The sequence below is a fragment of the Cynocephalus volans genome, chromosome 4 (genome assembly GCF_027409185.1).
Source record: "Cynocephalus volans isolate mCynVol1 chromosome 4, mCynVol1.pri, whole genome shotgun sequence".
Lineage (NCBI taxonomy): Eukaryota > Metazoa > Chordata > Mammalia > Dermoptera > Cynocephalidae > Cynocephalus > Cynocephalus volans.
In genome coordinates, this window is record NC_084463.1 from 99268471 (window position 1) to 99285866 (window position 17396).

The window sequence follows — 17396 nt, forward strand, 5'->3', positions numbered from 1 at the left end:
CTCTTCACCTCCAGCCCGAGGCTGAGTCTTGGCTGTGTGTTTCTTGCTGGTGTGTGGCTGTCGGGTCCAATTGGGTTGGGGGGACTTCTCATGCCAGCATGGGCCCTGGGCCAGGCCTGAGCCACCACTGCTCTGGGTCTGCAGGGTACCAGGAGGCCTGGGTCTCACTACCACCCCTCTCTGGGTGACACAGGTAGGCCCCTAGCCCTGTCAGCCTCAGTGTCGCCTAGTAGGCAAGATGGAAGTGTCCTCTGAAGCCTGCAGTGTTGACTTGAAGCCCTCCCCTCCTTTCCTCTCCCCTCCCTGTGGCCTGTCAATGCCATCTCTCCTCCCAGTTCCTGGGTGGGGGTCTGTGCTGCTGGCTGCAGGAGCTGGAGCTGGGGGAGGTGGTGCATGAGTCAGAATGCAGGCAGATAATTGCGGTGCCCCAGATCCGCCTCCGGCCCACCGGCCCTCCCTCAGCGGCTGCTTTAGAACAGCTGGTTTGGTGGCTACTGAAGAGAAGCAGGTCCCTGGGTAGTGTGAAGGGGCCTCTGCCCCAGGGTGGCTGGGCTTTGGAGCATTTCTCCGTGGGTCCTGGGGGGTGGGCATGAGTGGTCCGGGGAGCAGGTTGTCTGGGTTTGGGCTCGGGCTGGTTTGTGGGCAGCATGTTTGGAGGTGGGATGGTGTGTGCTGGGTTTCATGGCCCAGGGTTGGGGCAGGTGGGTCCTCTCAGCTCACCCACCAGCTTCGCAGCTTTCCCAGGGAAGGGACTAGCTGTGACCCGTCACTGACCCCACACTTAGCACACGGTGCTCACCAAGGGTTGGGTGGGAGGGTGGAAGTCAGGATGAACTGATGAATGGTCTCACTGGGTTTGTCTTCTTGTCCCCTCAGCTCTCCCAGTGAAGTGACATCACCGCCTCTGTGGATAGGACGCCCTCAGGAGCCCAGCTCATAGCCACTGGTACCTTCTTCCAGGTAAAGCCACATGAAAGTAAGGAGAGAGAGAGAAAGGAGTTAGGGACAGGCTGCAGAGAGTGGTCTACTGGGTTCTAAAACATCTGCCTCTCCCATGGGGGCAGCACTCCAGTTTATGAAAATAGGCAGGAGGAACAGGGATTCTTGTCCCATTTTATGGACACAAAAAAACTGAAGATCTGAATAGAGTTGTCTCTTGCTTAGTACAGTGTGTACCAGGTACCTGTCTAAGGGCCTTACATGTATTAGCTCATTTAACAGCACGTGAGGTTGGTGCCATTATTATCTTCACTTTATAAAGGAGGAAACTGAGGTATAGAGACATTAAGAACCTTGCTCAGTTATGTAAGTGGTAGAGCTGGGTTTCAAACCCGGGCAGGCTGGTCTGTTCACAACCCCTATGATTTACTGCTTCTCTAGAGCCAAGTATTAAACTAAGTGTCTTTGACCTCCAATTTGGGGTTTTAATGAGCTCCCATCTCTAGGAAAGATTTGTATTTTAAGAAAGAATACTAGAGAAAATGATGCTTTATCTGAAGGAATGAATGGCAAATGGTGGAATTGGAGGCCTTGAATCATGGAATTGTCATAAACCTTCACAGTGGGCAAGCCAACTCCTGTGACTTTCTTCCTCAGCATTAAAGCAAGGCCAATTTTCTTTGGTCACCAAAGGAAAACCTAGACATTTGAAAAAGGGGAAGAAGAGTTTAGGCTCCAGGTTCTCAGGTGTGCCTGGCAGCAGGGAGACTACTGCTCTTTTCAGAACACTGTGAAGAAGAGAGATGTTAGTGATAGTGATGAAATTAGTGTCCTCTGCTAAATCTGAGGTCATCTTACTCTAGATCTGGTATAGAAATGTGTAAACACAAACAAAGGTTTAAGAAAATTTTGTGGGAGAAAAGTACCTAATAAGACTTTACTTTTTAGTAACTTTTTTCTGTAAATTGGGAAAAGGCTAATTATTATTCAAAGGCAGAATTCAGACCTAGCTCAAAAGTGGCTCTGCAGTTGTGTGGTTTAAGGGGCTCTGATTGGTTCTTTTTTTCCTTCCTTCTTGCATTTAACAAGCTTTTTGACTAACAAAAAAATGGGCACCTCCTTAGTGCCACGCCCAGTGCAGGGAACACAGGTACCCTACATAGTGACTCCTCTAGCATGGATGGGGCCTCGGGTATCTGGTGTCCCCATTACCTGGTGCAGGGCCACAGACGCTATGGTTTTCAGAAAAGCTTGGTCAAATGGATCAGAAAAGTCTCACCCCGGGAAAGCTCTGAGTCTAATGGGGGAGGCAGCCACGGAAGCAGGTAATTACCAAGCACTAAGGCCTGTGATCATCTCAAGAGCTCTGCCAGGTGATGTGAGCACAAAGGGAGGAGGCAGTGGGCTTCTTGGTGGGGGGGTGGGGATCAGACCAAGCTTTGACCAGGGTCCGTTTGTTAAGATGGGTGGGATTTGGATTGGGGTAGGAGGAGGACTTCCCTGGCAGAGGGCCCAGCCTGAGCAAAGCACGGAGGTGGGAACGCTGGGTAGTGTGGTGTCCTTAGAGCACAGCGGTGCAAGGAGGGGCAGGGAGAGGTGAGGCTGGAAAGGTAGGTGTTGGGAGGGAAGTGAGAGAAAGATTCCTTAAATAATAGGATGTACTTCTCTCTCCATCCCCAGGTCCTGCTTGGGAGGCCTGTTTGTATAACAGCTCTGCTATTTTATATAAATAAGCAAAATAAATCATTGCTCCTCATTCCTTCAGGGGCAAAACTGGGCAGAGTTTTGCTCAGCCCAAGTCTCTGCCACACTCAGCTTCCCCCCTCCCCCTCACCCATTGCAGGTGGCCCCTGTCCCTGAGACCCAGAGAGAGGCATCGGAAGAAACCAGCAGAGGTCCTGGGGGGCACTTGGTGGCTCTACCTGTTCCAAGGAGAATCTGTCAGTGTCAGTGGGGGACAAGGGGCGGGAACTTCTCTCAGGATGGCCTTCCTACAGTCCTGGTAGCTTAGAGGGAATTGCTCAGCCCTCCAGTGGGGGAAGGCCCATCACTGGCAGTTTGCAAGCCTATGCAAGCCACTGGCTCATTTGGAGCCTGGAGAACCACGAGTAGGAGCTGTACAGGGGATTTCTGCCTAGGAAGGAAGGCTGGATGGAGTGGCTCCAGGACTTTGTTGGTGCTGACATTTTATGACTTAATAGTCTGAAATCCAGGGGTAAGTCTAAGGTCCCAGTTGGATTGTTGCAGGATTCCACGATTCCATGAGTCTTGGGTGAGATGATTCTAAAACTCTGGTTTGAGGCATTTGTGATTTGGGGTTCTGAGATGCTAAGCTCTGCTCTCTGGGCAAAGCCAGGTCACTCTTGTTGACTACTTAGCCCAAGCTTGTAGCCCTGAAAGAGAGGTCCTTTCTGTGCCAAGAGAACTCAAGGCCCTAGGGCAGGATCCTGAACCTAGCTCCTGTCCAGACCATTGCCTCAAACATGTCCCAAACATATGGCCTGCCCCCCCAGGGGCCTCAGCTGAGGGAGAGGCTCAGCAGATGTCTGCTCAGGATGCATGGTTATCAGCCTGCTGCCTGGCAAGTCCTGACCTCTTCCAGTCTTAGCATCCTGGTCTATAAAATGGGGGCCTTGGTATTGACTTGTGGAGCTGGTGTGATACTTCAGTGAGATAACGTGTGTGGAGGTTGTTTGTAACCTGTAAAGCACGGTACCTGTGGGTATAATGGTTGTAGCTGCTTTTGCTACAATGAGGTTGTCTCCTTGAAAGAAAGGTCCATGTCTACTTCTCTGGGACTCCCTCTCAGCTCCAAGTGGTGCCTGGCACATGGTGGAGGCTTCCTAAACATGTACTGAATGAGCTAAAGAGCCTGAGATACGGGACAGACGGGACTACAAGGCTGCAGTTCCCAGGAGGTAGCTCACCCTTGCTGCTGGGAGGAGCGGGGAGCATTTCTGTGGGAGGGCAGCCAGGAGGATGGAAAGGACTGGAGGGCCCACTGGGGTGAAGGAAGCCTGCACGGCCTCCAGGCTCTACCAGCCTCCCCTCAAGAGGAAGAGCAATGAGAGGTCTCCTGGGGCAGAAGTGATGGGTAAATAGGAGGCCTGGCATCACCATGGAAAGAGATTAATAATGACCCTAATGATGGCATGATTGCTTCTTTGAGGGCCCCACCCTTGACCACTGAGTAACTTTTCCCCAGAGAATGAGAAGGCATGCTGGGGGACTGGGCGGCACTGGCCCACGTTGCCTCTTTACCTCTGAGGCCACCTCCCTGCTGCCTTCCCCAGCCCCTCCTCCCCCAGCCTCTCCCCGCTGGCAGCTGCTTTGGTAACTCGACTTCCTTCCTGCCCTAGGTCTGGCTACCCTGTCTGCTAATTTCAGTAGAATCTAGGGCTTTCTCTGAGGCCCAGAAAGGTGGAGCAGCTCACCCAAGGCCACACAGCGAGATGATGGCAGCCCAGAACTCTTGATTCAAGCCATCTAATGAGACTGCACAGTGGGAAATACAAGTATATTAAATCTTTGAGCATTCCCAAAAAGCTACCTGCAGAACGCTGGTGCTGGAGAGCAGTGGGGTAGGGCCTGGGATTGGCTGGTTCCACATTTCTCTGGGTGGGCTTCTCACAAGCCTCAGGGTGTGGGAAGTCTCCAAATTAGCCCCCTCTCCCAACTGCAGCTCTAGCCTTGGGGCCAGAGATTTGCTTTGTAGGTTTGGGTTTGGTTGTTTTGTTTTGGGAAATGGTCCAGTTGGTGAGCTGCTTGGGGGGTACCCTGCTGTCCCTGGCCTCCCAGAGGGAAGGGAGGGCTCCTGATGGTAGCAAACCCCACCACTGCCACTGGATGTAACCCAAGTGGGGCTTAACTAGCTGGCTGGATCCCAGGGGTGCTCTCTGTCCTGGGATAAGCTCTGATCATTCCCCTCCCTGCCACCCAGTCTTTCTCTGCACTGTCCTTTTACCTAGAATGCCCTTCCTTTTCCCCTTTATGCTACAAAGCTTTCCTTATTCCTGAATTCTGCTTAGATCCCACCCTCTCCAGGAATCCTCCACACAGTGCTCAGTGCTGTGAACCAAGGAAGCACAGAGTTGAGGGATCCCCAAAAGACCCTGACCCAGTCAGGGTGGGCTTCCTGGAGGAGGAGCCGAGTAGGAGTTTTGCTAGATGTTGAGGATAGGCAGAGGGGCTCCAGGGCTAAGGTGGTTTCACAGACACACCCGGTTTGGGAGCAGAGGATAGGTGAAGCAGTGAGGAAGGACCACAGAGAGGCCCTGATCACAGCCCAAGACCATGTTCCCCAAGGCCATGTTCCCTGAGCCCTGTGGGAAGAAGTCACCATGGCCCTGTGCCTTTCATGCTTGGGGTTTTACGCTCCATGAAGTTTGGGGTCATCACTGTGAGTTATCCAGGCCATGATGTACCTTCTTCTTGGTCCTTATCAAAGATGCTGGAGGCCCTTGGGCAGGGGAAGGTCCTGGCCTGGGGCTCAGGATGACCCTCCGTCTAACCCTACCGCAGGCCTTCCTTCAGCTTTCTCCCAAGTTTTGAACTGCATCCCAGGAGGGCGACTAACCATCAGGACTCCTAGTGCTTAGCCCAGGAATGGAGGGGGCTCTTTCCCAGTCAGACCCGGGAGGGGCCGCAGGACGTGTCTTTCCATCCTCCTTGAGCAGCCCCTCTCTGTTTTATCCTGGGGCTGAGGAGAGAGCAGGTAGCTAAAGGGTTTTAGAAGTTGAGTGCTGGAAAGGCCCTTGAGGTCATCCGAGGGTGTTCAAACTGTCCCATGACACAGATGGGAAAGCCAGAGGCTTGGAGAGGTTGCCTGCCCTGCCAGTGGCTGAGCTCAGTCTCAGACTGCGGGCCGTGGGCTGGCTGGGGTGCAGACCCAGTGAGGGCTGCCGCGGCCGAGGAGCAGGGGAGTGGTGCCGCTGCATGCCAGGGGCGCTGGCAGGCTGCTGGGGAAGGGCAGGCCTCTGCCTCCCCAAGCCCTGACACCCGTTGGGGGCTTTTCCTTTTCCTCCCCCAGGTTCCTGGCCTTACTCTGTGCCCACGCTCCCCTAGTGCCAAACAAAATATTGAGCTCAGCCCTTTGAGGTGCAATTCACAGTTACACAAATGCTGTGGCTGGCGTAGACATGGAAGGTGGTGGAAACATGGGCAGACCTTCCTGCTGGGGCTGGTGCCACAGAAAGTCTGGGCTTCAGAGCCAGCAGCCCTGGGTTTAAATCCTCCCTCCTCCACAATTAGCTGTCTGGCCTTGGGCAAATCACTTAACCTCGTGGGCGTGTGTTTGTGTGTGTGTGTGTGTACACACATACACATATATATTTAATTAATAGACTTTCTGTTTTTAGAGCAGTTTTAGGTTTACAGAAAAATTGATTGGGAAGTACAGAGAGGTCCCACATATTCTCCCTCTCCCTAGCCTCTCCCCAGTTTCCCCTGATCTTTACATCTTGTATTAGTGTGGTTTGTTTGTTACAATTGATGAACCAATATTGGTACATTATTAACAAAAGTTTATAGTTTACATTAGGGTTCACTCTCTGTGTTGCACATTCGGTGGGGTTTGACACATGTAATGACATGTGTCCATCATTACCATGTCGTACAGAATAGTTAACCTGTCCTAAAAATCTCCCGTGCTCCACTGATTTGTCCCTGCCTTCCTCCCTCCCCCTGAGCTCCTGACAGCCACTGATCTTTTTACTGCCTCCATAGTTTTCCCTTTTCTAGAATGTCATATAGTTAGAATCATACAGTATGTAGCCTTTTCCAGATTGACTTCTGTCACTTTGCAATATGCTTTCAAGGTCCCTCCACGTCTTTTGTGGTCTGTTAGCTCATTTCTTTTTACTACCAAATAGTATTCTGTTGTCTGCATGTACCACAGTTTGTTTATCCATTCACTGAGGCCCATATTTTTAATCTGTAAAATGAGACTGTTGATCTCTACTTTGGACGGCTGTCATCGGGAGATAGCACATGTACACACTGGCAGATCCCCCACACCGTCCACGGTGCCCATGCTACCCAGCAAGGAAGCGGCAGCTCGACAAACAGTAACTGTGTAACTAGTGGTAAAACACTGCATTTGTTAGTCCAGCCATGTCTTGAACATGTTTATCGAATGCTTAAAACGTGCTAGGAACTGGGAACACAGCAACTACCCTTGTACCAGTCAAGATTTTGGGTTGCAAACAACAGAAACAATTCAGGTTAATTTGAGCAGAAGAGTTCCTTGGAAGGGAATAGAGCAGTTCTCAGAATCTGAGGGCCCTGGAGACCCAAACCTGGGTAGGAATGGTGGGGGCCCAAGGACAGCCAACATCCCCAGGCCATTGTCCCCTCTGGGGTAGCTGCTGCTGGCCTTGCGGCACCTCCACAACTGATGCAGAGAATCTTCAATTGACTTCCAGACCTGGACACTTAAAAAGTTTTATTGAGATAAAACCCACATACAATACAATTCACCCATTTAAAGTCCACAATTCAGTGGTTTTTAATATAGTCACAGAGCCGTACAACTATTACCACTATCTAATTCCAGAACATTTTTATTACTCCAAAAAGAAATTCCATACCCATTAGCAGTCACTCGCCTTTCCTCCCTAACCGTCCCAGCTCCCGGCATTCACTAATCTACTTCCTTTCTCTGTATTTGCCTCTTCTGGACATTTCTTATAAAGGGAATCATGTAATATGTGGCCTTTTATAACTATCTTTTTTCACTTAGCATAATATTTTCAAGATTCATACATGTTGCAGCATGTATTGGGGGTTTACTCCTTTCTATCGCACACTTGGGCACTATCACGTGTTACCCCATCCAGCCCCCATTTTTCAGATGGGTAAAGTAAGGCTCAGAGAGAGCTAGTGACCTATCTGAGGTCACATAGCAAGTCTTGAGAGAGACCAGGCTGGAACCTGGGCACGCAAACCTGTCCTGAATCGGTTTCTTCTCTTGGGAAAGAGAACGGCAGGGGGCCTGAAACAGTGCAGTCTTTGGGGCAGGAAGGGCCCGGCAGCCTAGCAACCATGGCAGGGAGAAGGAGTAGGTGCATTCCAGGATGTCAGGATGAAGAGGACCCTGGGGGTGTGGGCCCATCCCCAACATCCTGCTCTAGCTCCATGGCAGGCATTCACTTCATCACAGGCACAGACTCTTGGAAGGCCTTTTCCTGTGCAAACAGGAGGCTGTAGCAGTTCAGGGCAGAGGCCAGGAACTCAGACAGAAAACAGGCCTTCGGGCTGGGGAGGGGCTTTGGACATCAGGCTCAGAGGTGAGAGCTTTCTCTTGTCCCAGAGCCAGCAGGGGCTCTTGGCAGGGGATTTCTTGGGAACTTGGCTGGTATCAGCAGCCCTGGGAGGTGGTTTGGAAAAATCGATTGATCCTAAGTAATGCCATTAGTCCTGGCAGGAAGGGGAGGGGTGGTGATGGGCTGGTGGAGGAGGGGAGGGAGAGTCTGGCCTGATCTCCGAGATCTTGTCCCAACTGCCCAGTGTCTGAGCAGCACATCTCTCTTAACTGAACTTCTGGGCCTTTCTCTGGAGAATAGTCTGGAAGCCCCTAGTACCTCCTCCTCTGCTGCCCTGTGCTAGTCACTGGGGACATGGGGATAACTCAGGCTGTCCCATGGGGGAGATGGGCATGTCAAAACAGTGCTTACACAGTATATGCTCAGGTAAGAGTGAGGGTCATGCAGGGGTGTGGGAGGCTGGGGAAACCTCTAAGCAAACCTCGTGCTCAGGGAGGGTCCCTGGAGCAGGTAACATCTGAGCTGAGACTCAAAGGATCAGGAGGTGTTTACCGGGTGAAGGAACAGCAAGTTCTGGAGAGATGAGGTGGGAGGAGCAGGAGGGGCTGGATCCTGCTCATTTGCCTGTTAGAAAGTTCAGTCTGGCCACAGGTGGAGATGAGACCTGGACCAAGGTAGTGGCCGAGGGGATGTGAGAAAAGGACCTTGAGGGGTGTTAGAAGCAGGTCGGGGTGGTGAGGAGGTCAAGGTGGCAAAGCTAGGTCTGCAGGGCCTGGGTGACACCCCCTGGAGACAGCCAGGAGCCACTGGCTATCTTGAGAGGCAGGGATTGGGTGGCCTTGGCAGCACCTAGTAACTGAAGCCATGGGAGTGAACAAGATGGCCCCAGCCAGGAGGACACACAGAGGAAAAAGAAGAGGTTTGCCTCCCAAAGAAGCCCCTGTGGTTTTGAACAGCAGAGAAACTCACCTGGGGAGGAGTCCAAAAGCCAGGATTGGCTGAGGCGTGACATACGCAGTTCTACTTCCCTCTTTGCCAGATTGGAAGTGGAATTTCCATTCCAGGGTGGGTGGTAATGCTCAGTCATGGGGATGGGGGAGGGGCAGGCAGAGGACACATGGGAATCAGTCCCAGGGTCCAGGGAGTCGTGGGAAAGGAACATGAAGGCAGGGGAACCTGGTGTGGGCCCGGCTCGCAGAATGGCCACCTGCTGTACCCTCCCCCCACCCCCAACCATGTGTTCTCCTATAGAAGTCAAGGCAAAGGCTGCCACGCCCTTCACACATTCAGAAACCAGGGCTCAAGAAAGAGCCCTGAGTGGCCCCAGCCTCAGAGCAAGTCAGTGGCTGAGACAAGGGAAGTCCACGCTTCTTTCTGCACTGCTGCTGCCTCCTCCCTTACTGGGGAGTTGGGACAGATGTGGTGACTGATGTGACAGTAGACGCCCTAATCTGGGGGGTGCATAGGGTGAGATCTGGCTCCCTGGCTGTGGACTCTGGCCATCCACCCCCTCTGGAAGGTTGTGAATGTGGGAGTTCATATGTGGGCACCCTAAATCTTCCGGAGTGTAGTAAAGCTGAGTGCAGCAGCCTCACCACCCCATCCTGTCCCTCAGGCATTGGGCTCAACCTGGCTCAGAGAGCCCCCAGCAGCTGCATCATGTTCCACTGCCTCCCCAGGGAGCCACTGGGACAGAGGCTGCACCAGTCAATTCCCAGCAATTAGGAAGCTCTGGGTCATTCAGTTTTCCCAGCAAGCTCCTAATGCATCTTTTTCTTCAGACTGGAGGCTGTAATCCCTGTGCTGAGGTTAGCATTGGTGGTGGCATTGGTGGGGAGTGGGAAGGGGGATAGGCAGAGGCCTTGAGTGAGGCCCAGAGGTGGGAGTAGAGAGTGGGCCTGAAGCCTGGCCTGCCCCCATTACAGCCCCCGTGCACTTAGAGAGTGGCATCCGGGGAGCTCACCTTACAGGACTCAGAGCTGCCTCCAGGAAGCATGGTCTGACCCTCCCTGCACTGTGGTAAGTGCCCACAGCCTTCCTTTACTCCCTGCATCATACGCTGCACTTACAACACTGGCTCATGAGACTTTAGCACCCAGTAGTTGCATGAGTCTGCAAACGTTCCCAGACGGTAAGTATTTTAGGCTTTGCAGGCCATATGGTCTCTGTGGCAACTACTCAACTCTGCAGTTATAGTTAAAGCAGCCACAGACAATACATAAATGAATAAGTGTGGCTGTGTCCAATAAAACTATTTATGGTCACTGAAATGTGACTTTTCATGTGTCACAAGATATTCTTGTTTTGATTTTTTCCCCCAACAATTTAAAAATGTAAAAACCATTCGTAGCTTGTGGGCTGTACAAAAATAGGCAACAGGTCGGATTTGGTGGGCCCAGGGGTTACAGTTTGCCTAGGTATGAATTCTGGTGCTACAGTGTGACCTTTGGAAATGGCTAAACCTTTCTGTGCTTCAGATTTCTCATCTGTAAAATGGGGATGATAATAATAAGACTTTGGAAATATAAAATGTTTTTTATTTTGGAAAATAATTTGGCAGTTTCTCAAAAAATTAAACATAAGAGTTACTATATAACCCAGCAATTCCACCCCAAAGTATATATCCAAGAGAAATGAAAATATATGTTCACACAAAAACTCATTCATAGCAGCATTATTCATAAAACCAAAAAGTGGTAACAACCCAAATGTGCATCAACTGGTGAATGGATAAACTGAATTGTATGATATATCCGTACAATTAGATATTATTCAGCCATAAAAAGGAATGAAGTCCCTATACATGCTACAACATGGGTGAACCTTGAAAGTATTATGCTAAGTGAAAGAAGCAAGACACAAAAGTCCACATGTTGTATGATTGTGTCTATATGAAATCTCTAGAATAGGCAAATCCATAGAGACAGAAAGGAGATTAGTGGTTGCCAGAGCCTGAAGGGCTGGGGCTAGGGTGAGTGGGGGATTGACCGCTAATGGATATGGGGGATTTTATTGAGATGATGAAATGTTTTGGAATTAGATAGTAATGATGGTTGTACAACTTTGTGAATATACTAAAAATGAATATATTCGATATTGAATTATATACTTTAAAAGGGTAAATTTTCAGGCTGGCCCATTAGCTCAGTTGGTTGGAGTGTGGTGTTATAACACCAAGGTCAAGTGTTCAGATTCCCACACGGGCCAGCCACAAAAAAAAAAAAAAAAAAAAAAAATCTAAAAGGGTGAATTTTATGGTGTGTGAATTTTATCTCAACTAAAAAACTAACGATAATACTTACTTCCTAGGGTTGCTTTTATAGTTAACGCATGGAAAGCACTTGGAGCAGTGCTGGTTGTTCCCTTCACTGGTCCTGTGAGGCCATGAGAGGCTCACAAGTGTCTGTCCTGTTGACAGTGTCTCCAGGGCCTAAGACAGGGCCTGGCATAGAACATATGACTGAGTTTCCAGAGTCTCACAGAGCAGAGGTTGAGTCCTGACACCTCAGGGCAGCTGTGCTTTGGGCAAATAATTTTTCTGCTCTGCGCCCCATCTGCTAAATAGAATAATAAGAATAACAACCTCACAGTGGTGTTGAGGGTCAGATGATGCCTGACAACAGGGTATGTGAGGCGCCCCAAGCCAGTGCCACCTGGTCACATTTGACCAACCCTGGCCCCAGGAGGCTGAGCCCCCTGTAGCTATCTCCTGGTGCCAAGCAGGGTCGGGACAGCTGCTCCTGGCAGCGACAGTTCAACCCTCAAGATACCTCCTATTGCTACACCAGCCTCCCGCAGGCCCCACCACGTGAAGGGCTCCTGTGCCTGAAGGAATGAGCACTTTGGAGCCACTGGGGCAGATTCCTAGATCGACTGCTCCCAGCTGTGTGACTGCAGGCCAGGCATTGCTCCGCCTGTCCCCGGCCTCAGTGTGTCCAACTGTCAAAGGGGTTTGGGACAGTACCTGCCACTTCAGGTGGTTGTGGCGATGAGCTGGAACAATGAATGTAAAGTGCTCACACAGTGCCTGGTGTGTTTGAAGTGTCAGTATATGTTGACTTTCATGATAATTTATTCTAAAGTGTTTATTTTGAAAGTTGGCTATGGACTAAGCATTGTTCTAGTTACTGGGAATACAGCAGAGAATAGAGACAAAAATCCTTGCCTTCATAAAACTTAGCTTACAGTGGGGTAGGCAGACAAAATAAGGAAACTGTATTTAAGAACAGGAGAATATAGAGCTGAGGGTGTGGGAGGGAGCTTAGGGAGTGTAGGAAGGGGCTGCACTTGTGCAGAGGGGGATTTGGGCGGTTTCACTGAGAAGAGGACACTTGAGCAGAGACCTGAGGAGAGGGGGTTTCTGAGCGCAGAGCAGGCAGGGGAAATAGCAGCATGCGAGGCTGGCGTGAGGAAGGCAGGGAGCTCGCTGTGGCTGGAGGGGAAGGAGTAGGGAGGACAGGTCCTGGGGACCTGCAAGGGTGGGCCCCTGACCCCCAGGCTTTGAGGAGTGAGCTCCCCCTGACCTAGGCTATACTGACTTTCACCGTATCGGCCTGACCCCTCGCTCTTCCCTGCCTCACAGCCCTGTGCTTCCTCCTGCAGGACCAGCCGGGGCCTCCATGGGCGCCTGAGGGCCGGGCGCCAGGGCGGCGAGCACGAGCATGGTGAAGCACCAGCCCCTGCAGTACTATGAGCCACAGCTGTGCCTCTCCTGCCTCACGGGCATCTACGGCTGCCGCTGGAAGCGCTACCAGCGCTCCCACGATGACACCACGCCGGTGAGTCACCCTGGGACAGGTCAAAGGGACCCAGGGAGCCCCAGAAAGCCCAAGGTGCTGGGGGAGGGGGCCTGAGCTCCATTTCTCTGCTGTATAGTTCCAGACAGATCAGTGACTCCTCTGGGTTTCAGTTTCTTTCTCTGTAAAATGGGCCCACAGTAATTCTTGAGTCTACCTGACCAGGTGGGCAGGGAAGGAGCTCATCCTGTCATGGACACAGCCAGTTGTTAACTCTCCTCTGATGGCATGGGGACTGGGCGGGGGGGGGGGGGGGCGCTCCATGAGGGAAGGATCACCCTGAGGTGAGTGGAAGTTCTCAGCTTCCTGGCAGATCTCTGGACAGGCAGGCTGGTGGTAGAGGAGAGGGTGAGGAGGTGGGCCCAGCCATCCTGGAGCCTGGAGCTGTCAAGGCCATGGCCTGGCACCAGAGCCCAGTCACCTGAGTCACGGGCCTGCCAGGGCTGGCAGCAGGTGCCCAGCTGGATAAAGAAAGCCTCCTTCAGTGCCGAGCTCCCCAAGCCAGACCTGAGCTGTACTCCTGTCCCTGGGGTGCTATCAGCCAGCGGATCTAGTTTCTTCTCTGAAGGAACCAAATTCCTGCGTGGTATTTATCTAAAAGCTTTGCTGCCTGGAGAACAACTTTCCTCCTCCCTCCTGTTTGTTCAAACAAAGAAGCCAGCCTCCAAATGCAGCCAGCCCCGAAACAGGCTGGAGTGGCCAAGGGGGCACGACTGAGCTCAGAGGCCAAGTAGGCCAGGCTATCAGAACTGGAAGGCTGAGGAAGCTTGTCTGCCCGTCTGCCCTCCTCTGCCTGTACTGGTGAGGGACACAGCACTAGACTGAATTCATGACCCCCAAATGGTGAGAAGCAGGGACCACCAGGGTAGGCACCAGGCCTGACTCATTTCCATGTCCCCACTCCCAGCACAGAGGAGGCAATACAGTCAAACTGAGGCAAGGGAGAGGAAGGGGCCTGACTAAGGCCACAGAGACTGGAGCCCCATGTCTCCACCCCAGGCGCCTGCTGGGAAGCCCCCTTGAGCACCATGCGTTACAGCCTCTCCCTCTTATGAGGAAGCAGGATTCCCCCACAGTGGTGCGGCCAAGGGCTCTGGAGTCAGAGGACTAAAGCTCCAGTGGTGCCTCCTCCACCTGTACCTAGCTGCCCGTGAGCTCCCTCACCTGGGAAGTGGAGGTGACGACACACCTGCAGTTGTGGAGGAGCCACTGGCAATGATGTGAGATGCAGGATGTGAAGAGGCCAGCACAGTGCCGGCTGTGGCTAGCCATTGAGACAGGTCATTCTGGATGCTGAACCCCAGCTTCTTTCTCTGGGAGGGAGAGGGGTCAGGTTAGTGACTTCAGCATTCTTTTTTTTTTTTTCATTTTGTCATTTTTAGACTTTTATTAGACCTGAGTCTTCTCTTTCATCCCTCTGAACTTGCCAGTTTGTATTGCCTGAGTGACATCCATGTGCAATCTTGGCAACCTGATTTTTTTTTTTTAAAAGAAAATGTAATTTTATTATATTTTTTTACATTCTAGGATGTGGTTGCAGAGCAGTTGGGAGAGGGAGGGAGGGGGAAAGGGGAAGGAAATGTGATAGAAGGAGGAGGAAGGAGGAGGGGTAGGATTGAGGCCTCTGGCACCCCCACCCATTCTCACAGGGGAGACCTGGGGGGCTTCCAGCAGTGGCTATGTCATTGCCAGGGTGGGTGCAGATGTTGGGGGTGTGGCAAGAGCCCTTGCCCCCCACCACCCCAGCTTGGGAACCCAGGGCACTTCCTGTGGTGGCTTGGTGGTCACTGCTGGGCTGGCTGTGAGTGTCTGGGGGTGTGGCCGAGGCCCTCGTCCCCCACCCTTGGGACTGGTTGCAGGTGTCGGGGGCATTGCTGAGGCCCCCAGCCCTCCCCCCTTTCTGGCTTGGTAGCCCAGGGGACTTCTGGTCCTTCTAGGTCTTATAGATGTTCTTTGGTGAAATGAGACCTTTACTAGTTAATATCAAACTTTGTCTCTGGTTGCAGGTACTTTGTTTTTTCTTTCAGTTCTGTGTTGGATTATTTGCTGTTCCCACCACTTAAACTCTGCATTGGAACTAATTTGAAGTCCTTTGCTTACTTCTAAAATGGGGGAACTTCCTGTGACGACCAGTACTTGATGTGTGTGGTTTAGCTAAATTGCTGCTTTGCTGCTGATTCCCTGGGGAAGGCTTTTTGTGCAGCTCAGGTTTTAATGATTGACTTTATAGGTACTTCCAGGTCTAGTGAAATCCAGTGCACCTGGGTTGTGTAGAAACTCTGGTCTGGGCCTGAGTCTTTTCATCAAACTGCACCCCATGCAATTCTATATTCTTGACCAGTGTCCTCTGAGTGGTCTTAGGCTTATTGGGGGACAGATCAGCTGTCCTTGCCATGCCCTAGTGTTCCCCTGATGGGCTTGTCTCCCCCACCACCCATGCTGCAAACACTTCCCATGGGATGGGCTGTGTTCTGGTCCCTTGCGATGACTCACCGGCCTCTGAGTGGCTCCTTTTTTTCAGTAGTTGTGGCTCCTTGGTCCTATGTGGGTCCATGGGAACTGTATTAGTGGTATTGCTGGCCTGGCGTCACCAAGGCCCTCTTATCCCCTGCTGCCTCCAAGCAACGCCATCTGAAAGGCACAGCTGCAGCTTTTGCCATCTCCTGCTCTGTGCTCTCAGTAGCTCCAGCCTGATGCGGCCAGGGCTTGAAACAGAGCAGTTTTTTCTTTCTCTCATCATGGCTTCTCTTGCCTACATGCACTCGGTAGGTCTCTCCTCCTCTTCCCCTGAGCTCTAGCAGCCCCAGCTTGCCTGCCATTACTTTTTTATAGTTGTAAATTGGTTGATTTGTGGGAGAGAGTGACGCTGGGGACCATCTATTCCGCCATCTTGACCGGAAGTCTGACTTCAGCATTCTGTGGCCACTCTGCTTTGCTCCATGCTCTGTTCTCCCCAGGGGCTGGGGGCAGGCAGAAGGCCTCCCTGACCCTGGCCTTCCTGTGTCTAGAAAGGCAGGAGCTCCACTGTAGGCAGCACCCCGTGCATTCTGCGAGCCGGCGCTGTTCTGAGTGCTGACACACGCCCACACGTTCCTCCCAACAAGCGTGTGAGCTACAGACGGGCAAACAGAAGCCAGGGATGTGAGTGACTGGGACACGGGTGCACAGCCCGTGAAGGGCAGAGCCTGGATCTGGCCCTGAGTGCTGTAGATGGTGGGAAGATAGACAAGGTTGTGGGGAGAAGGATAGCTGAGCTCCCAAGCAGAGAGCCCTTGGCCATTGGGCAGATGCTGGCAGAAGGTGTATCCCACAGGGCATCTCCTGCCCCTTGAAGGGTCCTGGGCTAGCTGGTCAAGGCTGTGGAGTCAGGAAGTGATGGGTCTTGGCTGTGGCCATCACAGGGCCCCGGATGGAGGAAGTGGGCCGAGACTGGTTTTGAGCTGACTGGGAGCCAGCGTGGTACAGACTCTGCAGACACCAGGGTCTGGGACTCCAGGTATCCAGGTATGGAGCCAAGGCTGGGGGTGGGGGGGCAGCAGGAGACCACAAGCCAGGTTGCGGGGCGAGAGGGGAGAGAGCTTTGCAGCAGCTCTGCAGAAAGGGGCGGGCTCAGCTCAAGCGACCCCAAAAGTCACAGCTGAGGATGAGCATCCCTTGCTCCTCCAGCCTGTCACTAGCCCCACCCCCGCACCTTTCTCCTCCCACTTCCTGAGCTCAGAACCCCTGCACCCATCCTTTCTTTCCTCCCTCCTCTCTCCTTTCTCTCCCCCCTCCTCTCTCCTTTCTCTCCCTATTCCAGGGTTGAGGGGATGTGGGGAGGGGTGGAAGCTGGGCTCCCTGGCCTGGCACAGTGAAGGAAACAGCAATCTGGTGTCTCAAAGACAGAGCCAGGGCAGAGTAAGGGCTCCATAAATTTCGGTGTACAAACAGAGGCCCTCGTGTGAGCTCTGGGAGTGCTGGAGGGGAGAGGAAAGCTGCCTGGGCTTAGGGGCAGGTGGAGAGGCCTCTGCAAGGGGAAGCAGGGTCCACCAGGGACCTGGTGCCTCGCTTCCTTCCCACTTTCCCCTCTTCCTGTGGGGACTCTCCCCGGCATCTTTGACTCAGGTAAGCCTGGGTTCAAGTCCTTCTTGTTTACATGCATCACCGCATTCATTGTTGTAAAACCCCCATGGGGCATGTTTAATTGTGTGCCTATTTTACGGATGGAGAAATCAAGGCTTAGAGCCATCACGTGGGGCATTGAGATTTGCAGCAAGAGGCTCAGGGAGATAGAGGTTGGGGGAAAGAACAAGGATGGGTGTTGAGAAAGAGCGTTTGGGACAAGATAGGGAGTGTCCTTCAATGCCAGGCTAGGAACCCTCAGTGTGTCCCTCCTTAGGATCCAGCCCCAGCCCCGCAG

General features: G+C 52.3%; 1 protein-coding gene across 6 annotated transcripts in view; it reads left to right on the top strand.

The window, feature by feature from the left end:
* The window catches only part of GDPD5 (glycerophosphodiester phosphodiesterase domain containing 5), an 84061-nt gene that overhangs the window by 32161 nt on the left and 34504 nt on the right, over positions 1-17396 (top strand). For all 6 annotated transcript variants that reach the window (XM_063093533.1, XM_063093537.1, XM_063093534.1 and 3 more), the window contains 2 exons: positions 877-960; positions 12804-12979. In XM_063093533.1, the coding sequence (XP_062949603.1) occupies positions 12863-12979 (117 nt within the window). In that variant the 5' untranslated portion in view covers positions 877-960; positions 12804-12862. The remainder of the gene's footprint in view (positions 1-876; positions 961-12803; positions 12980-17396) is intronic.